The 15,318-nt window shown below is 42.0% G+C and overlaps 1 protein-coding gene across 1 annotated transcript in view; it reads left to right on the top strand.

Moving 5' to 3' along the window:
• pappaa (pregnancy-associated plasma protein A, pappalysin 1a) overlaps positions 1-15,318 on the top strand; it is a gene marked incomplete at its 5' end in the record, with an annotated part of 98,451 nt that overhangs the window by 69,570 nt on the left and 13,563 nt on the right. Inside the window, 7 exons of the mRNA XM_084383238.1 lie at positions 1,350-1,533; positions 1,784-1,985; positions 2,096-2,300; positions 3,046-3,193; positions 4,310-4,425; positions 8,601-8,672; positions 10,156-10,254. Coding sequence (XP_084239364.1) covers positions 1,350-1,533; positions 1,784-1,985; positions 2,096-2,300; positions 3,046-3,193; positions 4,310-4,425; positions 8,601-8,672; positions 10,156-10,254 — 1,026 coding nt within the window. The remainder of the gene's footprint in view (positions 1-1,349; positions 1,534-1,783; positions 1,986-2,095; positions 2,301-3,045; positions 3,194-4,309; positions 4,426-8,600; positions 8,673-10,155; positions 10,255-15,318) is intronic.

The raw sequence follows: 15,318 nt of genomic DNA, 5'->3' as shown, positions 1-15,318 counted from the left end.
TCTGTCGACATGCAATGCATATACAACTACTTTCTTACATATTGCACATTTGAAGGCGGTACTATTTCTTCATCTTTTCCTGTTGGCCTGGACACTACGGTGACTCACTATTGCACCTTGAGATACGAAGTGTTACGAGACAGAACGGCCTGTTGCTAGCTGGCTAGCATGCTAACATCAGTGTACATCTCTGCAACACAATACAAACACGTCTTTCCGTACATCCTGGAGATAATTTTGCATTATTTTCTGAATGTTTTAAACTACATCTTTTTTTCATATAGTTGCTTTAATGACATTAGCTAACTTAACACTGCTGTAAGCGTTGTTGTTTTAGCTAACTTCCTGCCTGTTTTGCAGTGAGAAAAATACTCTGGCAATTACCACTATTGTAATTGCCAGACGTAGCAGCAACAGGGGGTCATGCTCTCTGCACAGACAAAAAGTAGATCTCTTTATGGAGATCTCTATGCTGATTGGATAAAGTGGGCAGGGATACCAGAACATTTCTTTCCTCTTTTACTGCATGAGAGGGGGGAGGAAAAACATGGGTTACTGACCAAACCTTCTTTAACTGATTTACTGTAGAGCTATTTTAATTAAGAAATATATCACTGACAGCAGTTTTAACAACAATAAACTTCTCTCATGACAACAACTTGTCTGCAAAGTCAGTGTGCCTTATTTTAGTTTGTGCAAGAGCCACCAATCCACTTTTCTCTTCATTCTGCTGTTTCCCAACAGCAAAATTTATTGCATGGCATTAACTGACCATAATTTCTGCTGGGAGAAAAAGGGAGTTCTCAAAATTTAAACTTTTCAGTGAATACAACTGCTTTCTTAGTGTCATGATACACAGAAACTCAGAAGAAGAATAGTCCACAGTTTCTGGTATTCCACTAGGTGGTCCAGATTCCCTGCCTGTGTGTGTGTGTGCTTCTCAGAAGTTTTCACACTTCAACCAAAGTCAATCTGTTTTGTGTTAAGGCTGATTGTGCAGTTGTCGGATATCAGTTGTCTGAGTGGCATGACTTGACCTTACAAACGCTATCAGCAGTTACTTGAGCTGCTGGGTACCCTGCGAGGCTTACTGACATACAGTAAACCAAGCCTGATCGAGCTTTGTTAGGTTACACTCTGATTAGAGAGTGAGTGCTGAATCGCTGTAGGCATTTTTAGTGAGGTAAACATTTATAGGATGTGTGCGGGACATCAATTTGTCATACCAATGCACAAATAAATGCTTGTGTCAATGCACACTTAAGCATTAAACTGACTTCAGGACAGGCTTGTAATCCGTATATCTGTCTCTATCTGGCACTCACTTGATATCTTTTCTTATTTTCCAGTCTGACTCTTCAGTCACCATAACATGTGCGAATGGGAAGTGGAACAAACAGGTTTCATGTGAGCCTGTGGACTGTGGTCTGCCAGACAAATACCATGTTCATCCGGCCCATTTCAGCTTCCCTGAGGGCACCACCTACGGCAAGAAGAGCACCTTTCAGTGTCGTGAACCTGCCCAGCTCGTAGGTGAGATGCTTAGCGGAGCGTGCTGATGTGCATGCACAGATACATATTTTTCAGGCCTTTATCTCAAGACTCCATGAGATCAGATGAGTACATGTTACTGTTTAAGGTTTTGGCCTGAGGTTAAGTTCATTTCTTTTTCTCTTCTTCAATCAACACAGTTTCTTTTTTTATCTGATCTCATGTCAAATTCAGTGACAAACACTTGTTTTTCTTCTGTCGTCTATCCCTTTCTCCCTCTTCTCCTCCTCAGGTACAAACAACACTCTTACTTGCCTGGAGGACGGTCTGTGGTCTTTCCCGGAGGCTCTTTGTGAGCTTCGCTGCCCAGCCCCTCCTCCTGTACCCAACGCTGTGCTTCAGACCAAGCGCTGCAATGAGACAGGCCTCAAAGTGGGCACTCTGTGCAAGTACAAGTGCAAGCCAGGCTACCATGTCACCAACAAACCTAAAAGGTAAATAATTATCTGGATTTAGTTCCATTTAAATACTCTGAGTACAGTATATAAACCTCACTAAGGTTACACAAAACCCACAAGTCTTAATGTTAATCATCTCTTTCTAGGCGTGCGTTTAAGCGCCAGTGCACGGAGGATGGCAGCTGGCTCGAGGGGGCATGCGAGCCAGTGACTTGTGATCCCCCACCTCCCATCTTCCACGGCTCCTATCACTGTACCGACGGCTTCCGCTTTGACAGCGTCTGCAGACTCAACTGCTCTGATCCTGCCGGTAATACTGCTATCGCCGCCGCAGGAGGCTCTGCCCATACGGTGAGGCTGCTGCACGCTCCATGCAAGCAGGTCTGTCCATCTCTTTCCTCTCTTTCTATTCTTGCTTTACCTATATGTTTGTCTTCTTTTTGTCACGTGTATAAAGAGTAGGCATTCTCTCTTTTTCTCCCCTCTTTGTGTCCTTACTGTTTATACTTTTTAGGTTCAACACGGCATAGAAGTAGTGAATTTTATAATCAAATTAGAAGGTTAGAATTAGTTTGTATATGTTGGATATTTAGCACCCGGACCCTCCAAAATGCAGTATTTGTCTACTTCAGACTGACATATTCTCATCTGATACCATTTAGGTATAATTTACTCTTAATAGATGATGATAAGATGCAGAATTAATGAGTAAAAAAACATATTTTGACAAAAACACTCACTATCCTCACTGTCTTTTATCTGATACATATTACACTGCCCCCACCATCTGAACGCTTCTTTCTCACTGCCTGTCTCTCTCCCTGTCTCCCTTAGCCCTACTCAATTTGACGCCATGCTAATTAGATTGCTATTGATTTCCAGAATAGTCCTGCTGCCACAGACTTTTGAAATGTATACACCTTTTAATCTGTTCTGCCTCTCAGGCGTTGTGGGTTGGATGCCTGATAAAAATTGGATCGTATTTCCCCCTTTGCAACGGGATGCCATCTCAATGTCCTTGGCCTGCGAGTGTTTGTGTGTTGGTGTGTGTGTGTGTATATAATTGTTTGTTAGTCAATATATGTGTTATTTTCAGGGCACGGGGTCCAATGTGATCCGCTGTAGGAAGGATGGGAACTGGACAGGGTCGTTCCGCCTATGCCCACACAGCAAAGGCCAGTGTTCTCTACCTCAAAACCTCCATTTTAGCCTACAGTACTCATGCAAGCGAGGACACGGCATAGGTATGTATATGTACATTTGCTGGTTTATGTTTTACTGCTGATGTCATCTTTAATTTTTTGTATTACTAGCAGCTTAAGTGAGCTATTGTTCTTCATTGTATGCATTGCTCATTCTTTTCCAGTTTGCACTGTCATTTTAATCTGTTCTTAAAGGAGCTCTGTGCAACTTTGGTTGCACATTAAACTAATGTTAGCTACTGTTGCTCTCTGTGGAGTGGAGAGAGGTAGTGAGAAGAGGCACTCGAGAATGTGCATGAAGTCCCATACTTTGGACTGTCCGAGTCCTGAGTCCTTCACAACACACAGTCCAGCAGTATTAAAGGAGACATATTATGCTCATTTACAGGTTCATAATTTTACTTTGGGTTACCACTAGAATAGGTGTGCATGCTCTAATGCTAAAAAAACACATCAGATTTTCTGCCGCACTGTATTCCCCCTCTGTCTGAAACGCTCTGTTTGAGCTCCTGTCTCTTTAAAGCCCCCCCTCCTGAGTACCCAGCCAGCTCTGGTTGGTCAGCTCGCACACACCTGAGCCAGCACAGCTAACAACAACAGGGCAGCTGTGCTAAATTAATACTTGCATGATAAACTAGCCGCTAGGCATAAATTATGCAAATGTGTGACATGGTGACGTAGTGTGATGTCACAAAGTCACAGAATTAAAGGCAGGACTACTGACTTTCTGTGAGATAGAGAAGATTCTGCTGGTGCGGACTTTGAGCTTGTGAACTTTCAAGACCTTTTATAAGCATAAGAACCTATGAAACACTGAAAGATAGGGAAAAAACACAAAAGTATAATAGATGTCCTCTAAACAACTTTAACACATACACACACAGGCTTGTATAGGTATAGGAAGGTCTCATTTTTCATGTCATGTTACAATCTACTCACCTACGGCCAATGAAAAGCAGATTAATACATCTAAATTGCTGCAAATTGTTACAAAGAGCCCATACAATTGTGTGAAACTTTGACTATCGCACAATATCATTATCTCTGAAGAGTGAAGGGGTGAAGGGGTGAGGATATGACATTTTGTCTTTGGTCTCAGTTTGTGCATACCGTACTTTCATTGTTTTCTGTTTCTCTCTCGTTCACACATACACACAGGTGAGGAGTGTGAGCTGACATGCAGAGAGAGTAACAACGACGTGGTGATCCTCCCTAGCAACATGACAGTAGAAAGTGTACTTAAAGAGCACTGGAGGAACCCGCACAAAGTCAAGGTAAGTTCGTCCGTGTGTTTGTGTCCACCTCACAGCTCTGACAGACGCACTTCACAAAGTTCTGCGATCCACATCTCTCCTGTAAGGAATTTCACGCATAGCGTCAACATCCTGGCTCCATCACACATAATGCAAAATGACGACTTGTGCCTTTCTTTTGTGGCCAATGCCGTGCAAATGTTTGTCTTCGAAGCATGGCAACCCTTAAATATTTTTATTCTATTTTTGAGTTGCAAGTGTGAAAATGTGCTGCTGCCCCCTCACATCCCTGTCCTCAATATGATTTTTTGGGGGGGAAATAAGTGTTGTCCTCACACTGAGAAACAAGTAATTGCATCTTTTGCAGCATTCAATTTCCCATGTACTTGTCTTCACCAGAAATAAGCCACAATGTAAAAACAAAACAAAGCAAGAAAAAAAAGCCTCCTGCAGAATTATTGTAAAGCAAGTGGCCTCCGCTTCCACTGTGGCCAAGTTGTAAAGCCTTATCAAAAGGGCTAGTCATCAGTAATCACTGTAATTTTCTGAAATAAACCTATGACTCTGACTGGGTAATGACCTCATTTGATTTAGATATACCTCACAGCTACAGACTGTACTGATTAAGTGCTGTTTGCTTAAACTGGCAGATAGCAAAACACAGAGGTTAGAGGTGATCGTGGGGGAGGTCATTACACACACAACTGTACACCTTGTCCCTGTGGGAGTGCCACTCACACTTGAGTGGCACCCCACCCCCCGTGGTGTCATTTGGGACTTTTATGGCCCTTGTGGGTGGGGTCAAGAGGACGGGATAGGGCTATGGTGTGTGTATGTGAATGTGTATGTGTGTGCACAGTAGGTATAAAGTACTAAACTACACCTACTCTTCCAATTTTACTCCCCCCATTTAACTTGATTAATGCCAATAATGTGCAATTTGTTTAAAGTGTTTTTGTCAGCTTAATGCCCTCTTAGCTGTGCAGTCAGAGAACGATCCTACTGAGAAGCATCAAGTTTTGTAACGGGAGAAGGAGAAAAGAGAAGCGACAGCCAAGTAAAGGAACACATTGTATTTCTCACTGTATTTTTTCCCCCTACAACTCCTTTTGTTTTTGTTTCGGAGTCACACTGAGTCAGCAGCTTTTTGTGGTGGATGTCGAGGGGAGAGGGGTGGCTCGGGCCACGTGGACATGAAATGATCTGTTTTTCATGGATTTGTGTAACTGATATGATTTTTGCTCAGTGGTAATTGAGACCAGTAGCCATACTGTTTAGGGGGCAGTGTATATAGCATAAGAGAAGTCACAAAGGTGAGGGGGTAGAGGTGAGATCTCAGAGGGGGTAGTGTATTAGAATGGAGGATTTAGGTGGTAGTGTGACCTGAAGCATGTGCCATTTCCGTTCCTCTGCCACTACCTGTCCCCCGATAGATTCAAAGATTGATTTTTCCAGAGTGTCTGTGTCGATATTCGTAATGCAAGGACAGTCAGTTTCATCACAAACATACACATATATGGGCCAGCACATACACTACACCTTTCACATTGGACCATATTCACACGGCGCAGCCATCTTCCCCTGACACCATGCTCAGGGTGGGAAGCTCAAATGTTGTATTCCTATGTTCCAGGCTGCAAGTCCAATAAACGTACGTAATCTGACATATTTTATCATTTCAACGCTTCCTGATCGATAGCAACTGAAAAGACAATGAATAGTGACAATCTGGTGCGATATTTGGCCATATTTCAAGGTAAAACAACATATTTGATGACCCTTTAGCTTCTGTTAGAAGACAATATTAATCACTTTTTATGTTGATTTATTTTTGGAAAGGGAAAAATATATAGGATCCCTAAATATCATTATTTTCTATAATCTGAACAGGAAGTCAGTCAGTCCAGGGAATTTTGGCAGCTATGCAAGTCCTGAGAGGCAAGTGAAAAAAAAATTAAGGAACTTTGAAAGATTACCCTGGCAAAGCATTTTAAGTCACAAACACAGGAGAGCAAACACAGATCAGACTTAATAGATAATAGAAAATAGATAACCAGTTTTTTTTTTTCACTTGTCTCTCAGGGCTTCCTTACAGTACCATTTTGCATCTTGACATAATAAGTGTTTGCTTTTGACCCATGGTCCACCATTAAGTTTGAGTTTTGGCCCACCAAGAGAAAAGGTTTCGGCACCGCAGGTCTTTTATGGTCCACCTCGAGAATGCTGGCAATTTAATTCTAGCGGGAGAAAAACAGATGCAACAGGAGAAATAAGGGGCTAAGCAGAACTGACACATGTGGTTGAAATGTATGATAGAAGAAATGCGCAAGGTAGTCACAAAATGGTTTTAAGAAACAAGAACAGGAGTGGACTGCTGTGCTGGAAAAAGAAATCAATCATGACAATGGCTAGCAGTTGTAGTAACAGCAGGAGTGTAGTAAGTAGGAGTGGACACCACAGCATACTTCTCCCCTTGGCTGGGATTCTTTGTACAGTATCTAAAAGAGAATTCATGTCCCCATATACACTTTCTAGTTCTACTTTGCTGAGTTGGAGGGTAATGTTTCCCAACTTAATAAGTGATGTTGATTTATTGCCTTTAAACTAGTTGTATTTCCGTTCTTAGTGTGACCCACTTAGAATTCTCTCCTGCTCTCCTACCTCCACCTCCTCCTCTTCTCTTTCCTGTCCCTCTATCTCTAACGATTCTGTGCCCCCAGCACCCTCCTCCCCCTTTATCAGCAAAATTACCCTGTCGGGCTTGCTGTGGAATTAGTCATTTTCTACATGACATGACCTCGTCTATGGTGGCGCTGAGATAGGGATCTATTTTTATGTGGTATCAGCGCCCCGGGGAGGCTTCAGAGGGTGAGGATCCTATACGAAGTGAGGGGTGAGGCCAGGCCACAATCATGGATTATCATGATTTACGGCCTTGCTGAGAGAGGAGAAAAAAAAGAGTGAGAGAGAGAGAGAAAATGAGAGAGAGGGGAAGAGAAGGAGTTTCTGGATGACATCATCATAGCAGAGCATGGGAAAAGGAGAATAAAAGTACAGAAGTTGCAAAAAGTTTCACCTCTAAGACAAAAAATGTGCTTAATCTTCCACCATACAGGCGCTAACCATCTTGGCAGGCGCTGAACACACATGCGTACACACACCACAGACGTGCCTGCATTCTGCTCTGCAGTAGTACATCGCAGTAGTAGAACAGTTACTCCCGCCAGCTCTCAGTTGTCCTCAGATGCTATGTTGTTCTTTCTCTCCACCTGCAACCCCCCATCTTTCTTGTTTGCATTGATTTGCTGACAGCACTGAAATGAAAAATACCTTAGTTTGCGGCAACAAAAGAAAAGCACGTCAACTTTGTGCGATATTGGGACACTGGGGGTCTGAGCAATGGCCCATCTAAGGTCAGCCAGTCTTTTGCTGTGGATGGCACTTTTGATCATATGCGCTACTATCTTAGTCTGGGGTCACACTCGTGCTGTAAACAAAACCCCTTCTCCACCTGCTGGCTGGAGTAGACTCATATATACAACATTACCTACACCTAACACACAGTCACACAGCACAGGGTACACATGCTCAAACAGAGTCATGTGAACATGTGCAGTCTCATGTACCTCGCATTTGCCCATGCAGGCACAAAAAGCTGCCCACCTCCCCTGAGCACAAATGTTTTCTGTTGCATTTCAATGAAAAGCACAGTGGGGGAACAGGATGGGATTCCACACATTCTGCAAAGATATTTGAGAACCTCTATGTCTCTCTCTCTCTCTCTCTCTCTCAAACTCTCTTGCTCTCAGCTCTTTGCCCTCCTGGGGCCACGACTTATGTTATGAAAAAACACAATTTTTATCAAGTTCTATCCTGTCAAAATCAACTTATTCAGCTTTGTTCTGAGGTGGGAAAAGGTCAGTGTAAATCAAAGAAGGATTCACTATGAAAGCCTCTATTGTAGCACCTGAACCTTTTTGATAACTCCCATGTTTCTTGTGTTAGGTGTGTATGTAGGTGTGTGTGTCTGTGTTTGTGTCTGCTTTGACTTGTCAGGGTTTGCGTCATGTGGAATGAAATGCATCTAAAAAGGACACCGTCTTGGCAATGCTGTTCACATGCTGCACAAACAGGAAGTCAAACCATTGATAGCACCAGCATTTCTTAATTAAGTAAAATTGTGTTTTATCTTTCAGAGTATAGTCTGTACAATGGGACTGAAATGGTATCCACACCCAGAATTGCTCCACTGCATCAAAGGATGTGAGGTAAGGGCTCAACCCAGTACACAATACAACGGTATGCTCCACTTTCATAGTGTTAACATGTTCATACAAGCATGAACACAACACAAATCATACACACGCACACGCTCATCTCATACAAAGAAACAGGCAGCTTTAAGTCACATGAATCTCAGGCTAAGTAACCTTCAACTGTAGCTGTAAAATTTTATTTGTTGTGTTTGGCCAATGAAACGAGACAGACAATTGATTGGCAGATGCTTGAACAGTAAAACAGTCAGGCCAGCCTGCATTGTAGGTAAAAACTGATTCTCCTGTCAGAATATTTGGATTTATACGTCTAAACATATTTCCAGTCAAGGCTGAGATTGGAAGCTATTTTTCCAAAGGCTAGCAGATGTGGGAATGAAGTTAGAAATATAGTAGTATTTTACAGCTTTTAAAGGAGCATTTAGGCATTTGTAAACCAGTTGAAAATGCAGCTGCTCCATGGATATCTGGTATCAGACTAATTACTTTGGACTGTTGCCACTTTACACCAAAATATGCACCAATATGTGGGTTTATTAAACGTGGATGAACCTGCTAAAAATAGGCGATTGACCCCCTTGTCATTGCAAGTGGACGAGGTTGCATTTCTGGGTTTTTTTCTGGTGCTTAAAATTCGACGTCACCATCGTACCAGAAAAAACTGGCATGGAGGCCAGTGACAATCGATGGATACCTTTTTTATCTGTTACTTAAGTCTCTCTCTCAAACTCAATGCTCATCAAATGCTATTTGAGCTTTGCTTGAATGGAGACGGATAGAAAACTATTTATGCGCCAGCCTCCTCATCATCAACCCGTGTCATAGCTTTGCACCGGGTAAGCAGCAAAAATTTGCTTGTCCACCCAGGCGTCGGGTTTCCATCACTGTTGATTGGAGCTGTAGCCAATAATCACCCGTGACTAAGCAGAGTCTTTTGACCCGGGAGTGATTGCTGATTTCTGTCCGAACGAAGACAAAAGCCAGTAGGCGTATCAAGGAGTATCATTAACTTTTTGTAATCTAACATATTTACTCATGTATTACTGCTTCCAGTAATCTTAACATACGCTATCATGTGGTCACAATCTGGACTTGTGGACCTCTAAAAATGGTGCATTCGCACGTGAGAGGATTCCATTTCACTTCATGGAAGGATGATATCATCTACTTGGTTTAGGCCAGTTGGATAACCTTATTGGTAACCTAAGTGCAGAGGGTAGGGCCAGCCCAATAAATCACCTTATTGGAGTGTTTTGTGCAGTGAATAGTTTATGGTGTCCTCAGTTTGATTTACGGGTCAGGCCCACTAAGGGCTTAAAAAGTCACATTGAAAGATGAGGGAAATTTAATGTAATCAGATTCATCAGCAAATTTATCCAGAGACCACTGAGGGGCCCTGAAATGCTCCAGAAGAAACTACCACTACAACAAAATGCTTCTTTGTCAACCAAATTGACGCACTGTCTTTCTGGTACAGCCATTCATGGGAGACAACTACTGTGATGCGGTCAACAATAGAGCCTTCTGTAACTACGATGGAGGAGACTGCTGCCAATCCACTGTCAAGACCAAGAAGGTTAGTGGCATGCTTGTACTTCAGAATAAACCTCACGCTTAAGACAAAGAGATGATGTTGGATTTGGTCCTGGCCACAATGATCAACAGTCGGTATTTGTTCCTCAACTCTGGAGTCACACATAGCTTAGGAATAAATCCCACATCCCACATGTGAACGTTTTTTCTTTTCCCTGTGCTTATCTTTACTTTCACACTGCCATGCAACCAGTGGAGGTTAGATGCTGACTTTATCAAGCTTTGACATTTATATGATCAGTTCTATCAAGACAAGGTAAGTTTAGTGGAAACCAAAATACTGTCAAAGACTGCTGTATTTCACCTCTTGGAACATCTTAAAACAAATTCTTCCTTCCTTTGCCTTGTGTCCAACTTTAGATTACTGGTAGACAGATTACTGATTCCACATCCAAGAGAGTGGGAGTTTTCAGACTTCATCAATAGTCTTTTTTTTCTGTGGTATTCAGTTCCCTAATGTGTAAAACGTCTATATTTGTCTCTGTATGCCTGTCTATGCCTTTTAAATGGAGTAGCAAAGGTTACTATAGGAACCTGGAATATCATTTGCTTGTTCGTCTTTAAATGAATAAAAACTCATCATCAATCATTTTTTTGATCTGTCAACACTCAATCAGTTTGTTGTATTTAAGTATTAAGCTGAGCATGACAAAAAGTTTGGTCATCATCGTGGTAGCAGCTCTCTTAATTCAGGGAGGTACTTTGTCTGGCTCTTTCCAGCCAGCTGCTGGCAAGGGATCTGATTGGAAGTGTATTGTAGCTTCTGTGCTGCAGCATCTGCTTCTCTGGCCTGGCCTGTTTCTGTGAATCTGGCGAGGGACTTTAGTTGTACTCCTGGCATATCCATCTGTATGTCTGGCTGGATTTATATTGCAGTCTATGTGTCTCACTGGCTGTGTTAGTGTGTTTGACTGAAGAGCCTCTTCATTTCCTCTTTTGGGAAAGAGGACATACAAGGGACATCTCACAATCTTCCACAGTACAATCAAAGGTCCCATGATTGCTTCGGATCCACCATCACACAATCGTGCATGGGCATCGTGCACGCCATAAGGATAGAAATTCTTTCCTGGGCAACAGCATTTCTTCAGAAATCCTCTTTTGTTCCTTATTTGACCAGGGCATGGCCTTCGCTATCGGAACATCGTCTTCAAATAGCACTGTTGCATCATTTTTAAATGGTCACGTCCACATTGGTTTCACGCAGAGTACCTTCAAGTGCTCTAGAGAAGAGGTAGTATGACACAATAACAATACCATTAGGTATGCAGAACATGGTAGAGCTAATTTTAATACAGCCATTCAAATCTTGCATAAAGCTGTAATGTCATTGTCAATGTCAGAGCAGACGGTCACACTGAGCCAGACAGCAGCCTGCTACACAAGAACCACAGACTCTGAACAACAATTAGCTTTCCTGCCAAAGTCTCTTTCTTATCTAACAAACACTTCTTGTCCTGCCCCTTAACTTGTTGAACAATCACCAGACACACATTAAACAGAGAAACGTGCTATGCAGCACATTTAACATGCATGTATATGTACCTCAATGTAACTTCTGTCCAGTTCAATGCTGGCATGGTCTTTCAATACCATTTACAACACAATACCTGCCCATGACATGTCAGCTATGGCGCAAGTTTCTTTACTTTGTTTCTCATTCCCTGCGGGGTAACAGGGACACTCTTGTAGCCTGCCAGCTGATGTCAATCAAATACAGACACCAAGGCACACCTCATGTCATCTGAGACAAGACAAGAGCATTTATGATATTTCCCAAAACCTATTTTCACAACGCAATGACTAAATGTGAGTTCGGTTTTAGTATCCCAAAGGATACTAAAAAGCAGATTCTTTCCTCAGGCTGTAAAACTCCACACTCTGCCATAGAAAATAGCTTTTCTTGTGTAGCATAAAGAGACTACAACTTAAGTTTTGTTGTTCATCCCTGTGTTGTAAACAAACCTTGAACCTTGAACTATAATCACAAGGGCTGTGTTTATACTATTTATTCATACAGTACATGATTAAAGAAGTTTAAAGTACTGCTCACAGGCCAACAGTTGCTTTTGAAGTGGCTAGCCGATTTGTTGATTGTCAATTTGTATATAGGCTAGCAGAGAAATACTGCAAATTACGAGCCACAATGTCTAATAGGCAGTTTCAAGTGGAGTTTGCATTATCCCTTACCAATACGTGTTTATAAATATACAAAAATAAGACAATATTACTCCATATGTTGGAAATTTGACTGGTAATTTTCTAGTGCAAGTTATTATTATCGACCTTGCAGCATCAAAAATGTACTAGCTGTCTTGCAAAACTAATTCTGGGCAAATGTTTAAGAGGTCAAACAACTACCCTTCATATATTTGATTGCACTGTGCTACTCAGCTATGAACATGAATAACCCACTAGTAAGTTTTTGTCCTTTATTCAAAACTTCAGTATCATATGTAAGGTATTGGTTCAAGTTCAATAGCAGCAGGGAAGTCGGTGAGCAGCCCGCTGGGAAGTGACCTCACTCTTGAAGTGGTTTCGCTGCTGCTGATTGGCGCTATCTCATCTCCACATCTTCTGGCCCCCATCCAGTGCAGGGGCTCAGCCAGAACTTGCATAACTCACTTTTACTGACAGACCCCAATGGGAGGATAGACTCCATTGAATTACTGCGGCAAGAGGTTGAGCTTGGTGAGAGGAGAACACGCCATGGGTCCTGTAAGAGATGCGATTTGTCATGTCATCAAAGGGGGCCATGGTCAGTTGAACATCTTAAATTTGGGTTTCAAGTGAGAAATCTATAGTTTCCACTTCCCAAAAGTGGTAAGGACTAGTATAAGACTGAAGACCAGTTTCAATGAAAATATATTTTTTCTTCCATGCGGCACATACAGACCCCCTGAATAAACGAGCTGAAAATATAACAAATGCAGACACTTCCATATACTGCCACATACTGACATGGCTTGGTTCCACTTTTCCTCTTAGAGGGAAGGGAAGGGTCATCGCAAAGTTGCTGTGAGTGATCACCTTTGCCCAAAGATGAACAATTTTTCTTATGATGAGAGAGGTCTCTTCCAGGATGACAATGCCCCTATCTATAGTGACCCGAGGGCTAACTGAATAGTTTTGTGAGTTTGAGATGGTGTGAGTCATATGCTATGGCCTTCATAGTCACCAGATCTCAATCAAGTTGAACACTTATGGGAGATTTGAAACTGACATGTTAGATAGCATTCTCCGCCAATATCATCAAAACAACCATTAAGGGAATATCTTTAGGACAAATGGTGTAGGGTTCCAAAGACTTGTAGAATCAATGCCAAGATCCATTGAAGCTGTTCTGGTATGTAATGGCCCAACACCTTACTAAGACACTTCGTGTTGTTTTTTCCTTTATTTCGACACCCTTCTGTGTCTTATGTAAATCACATGTCATGTGTTCTCATTCTCCCAGAAACCAAAAGGTTTACATGGAGAACTTGTTTCCATACAGCCAAGGACATCACTTCATACTTTTTGAATGAGAAACATTCACCAGTGAAAAGTGCACTGCTGACATCAATTTGTGAGCTACGTAGCTACGTGATTAGCTGGTCAGCTGCAGCAAAGCAAACATACCTGCAAATGTCACTTTGTTCTGTTCGGATGCTGGCTTGGTCCTTACTCTTCAGTGCCACTGCTTTCACAAAACTGTCTGCACTCGGCTTGCACACTACAGTGAAAATTTGTTTGATTTGACTCCCACTCCCCTGCTGGGGCTCAGCCTGCTAGCAGCTGTCAATTGAAGTTGGACACACCCCTTCAGTGAATTAGACTTTTTCTTTCTTCTTTTTAATGAAACAACTTGGAAATGTTGACAGTATTAAGGTATAACTACATGTGATTTCAGTTTGATCTGGCGCATGTTTACTGCTGCAGTATTTCTGAGCCAAGGATGCTACATGCCGATGGTCAATAGTAGTGTCTGCAAAACAGGTGTTACCAGTTCACTGAGATAATAACTATGTGCAAATGGCGATCAAATTACCTACTTGGACCAAACTTCACATCAGCTAAGACAAATTGGGTGAAAAGCAGATCTATTCCAACTACTGAATCATTGTTATTTCAGTGGGCCGCTACAGTATGATACAGTAAGTGGATTACCTGGACGGAAAAAACTCCAGGCTGCAGTCTGAATTCTTCTTGAATGCATTTTGACCTGGCATTCTTTTGAGGAAAACAGTCTGGCTGGTGTTTTTCACGAGTAGGTCCCCTGGAAACTATTCGGAAAGATACGAAAAATTCCTCTGAAATAACCAATCATAATTTGATTCATCGGCTGCCAGGAGCAGAAGGCGAGGAAGGTTACTGTGGGTGAGAAACAAAAAGGAAACACTAAGGAATGAAGCTGATATGTGAAATTGATACGGGAACAGAGGAAAGCCAGATGTTTGATATAATCCCTTTTGCTTGTTAGTTGCCCATTGCCTAATTGATGCCGCTAGCTTGCATACACATGTTGTTTGATGGCTCGGCCAGTGTAAACATGCCTTATTTGCATGACAAATTAGCCACAATAGCAGTTTTAAATTAGTGGCAGGACAGCCATTCTGACAACTTCGTCTTGTTGTTTTATGACTTTGATGTTTTTTCATCCACATTTAGACTTCTTCTGTATTTATTATCATAACGGTACTCGTGTATAGTTCGGCATTTGGATTTATTTGTTTATTCCTCTCAGGCAAAGCTTATCCTCATAGTCATCCCTATTTGATCAACACAAGTCAAAACAGAAACAGGGCATTTTGCACCTGATTCTGATTTTCTCCAAACTGAACACATGCGTGGCAGGCGACCAAGGCCGGAGTTACATAAAAACTTTGAAAAAACCAAAACAAAATGACACAATATATGACAAAAAGGAATCTGTAACTCATTTATGACAGGCTCTCTCATCTGAGCTGCTGAATAACACACTTGCTGTGTGACAAAGACAGGCAGTGTTTTTCCTCTGTTGCGGGAAATCAATGTTCTTCTCCAGACCACAAGTGAAGAGTTTGTC

Source organism: Pagrus pagrus, assembly GCF_965226575.1.
Source record: "Pagrus pagrus genome assembly, chromosome: 19".
Classification (NCBI taxonomy): domain Eukaryota; kingdom Metazoa; phylum Chordata; class Actinopteri; order Spariformes; family Sparidae; genus Pagrus; species Pagrus pagrus.
Note: the sequence above shows the minus strand (reverse complement) of the source record. Positions and strands in the feature narration are given on the sequence as shown.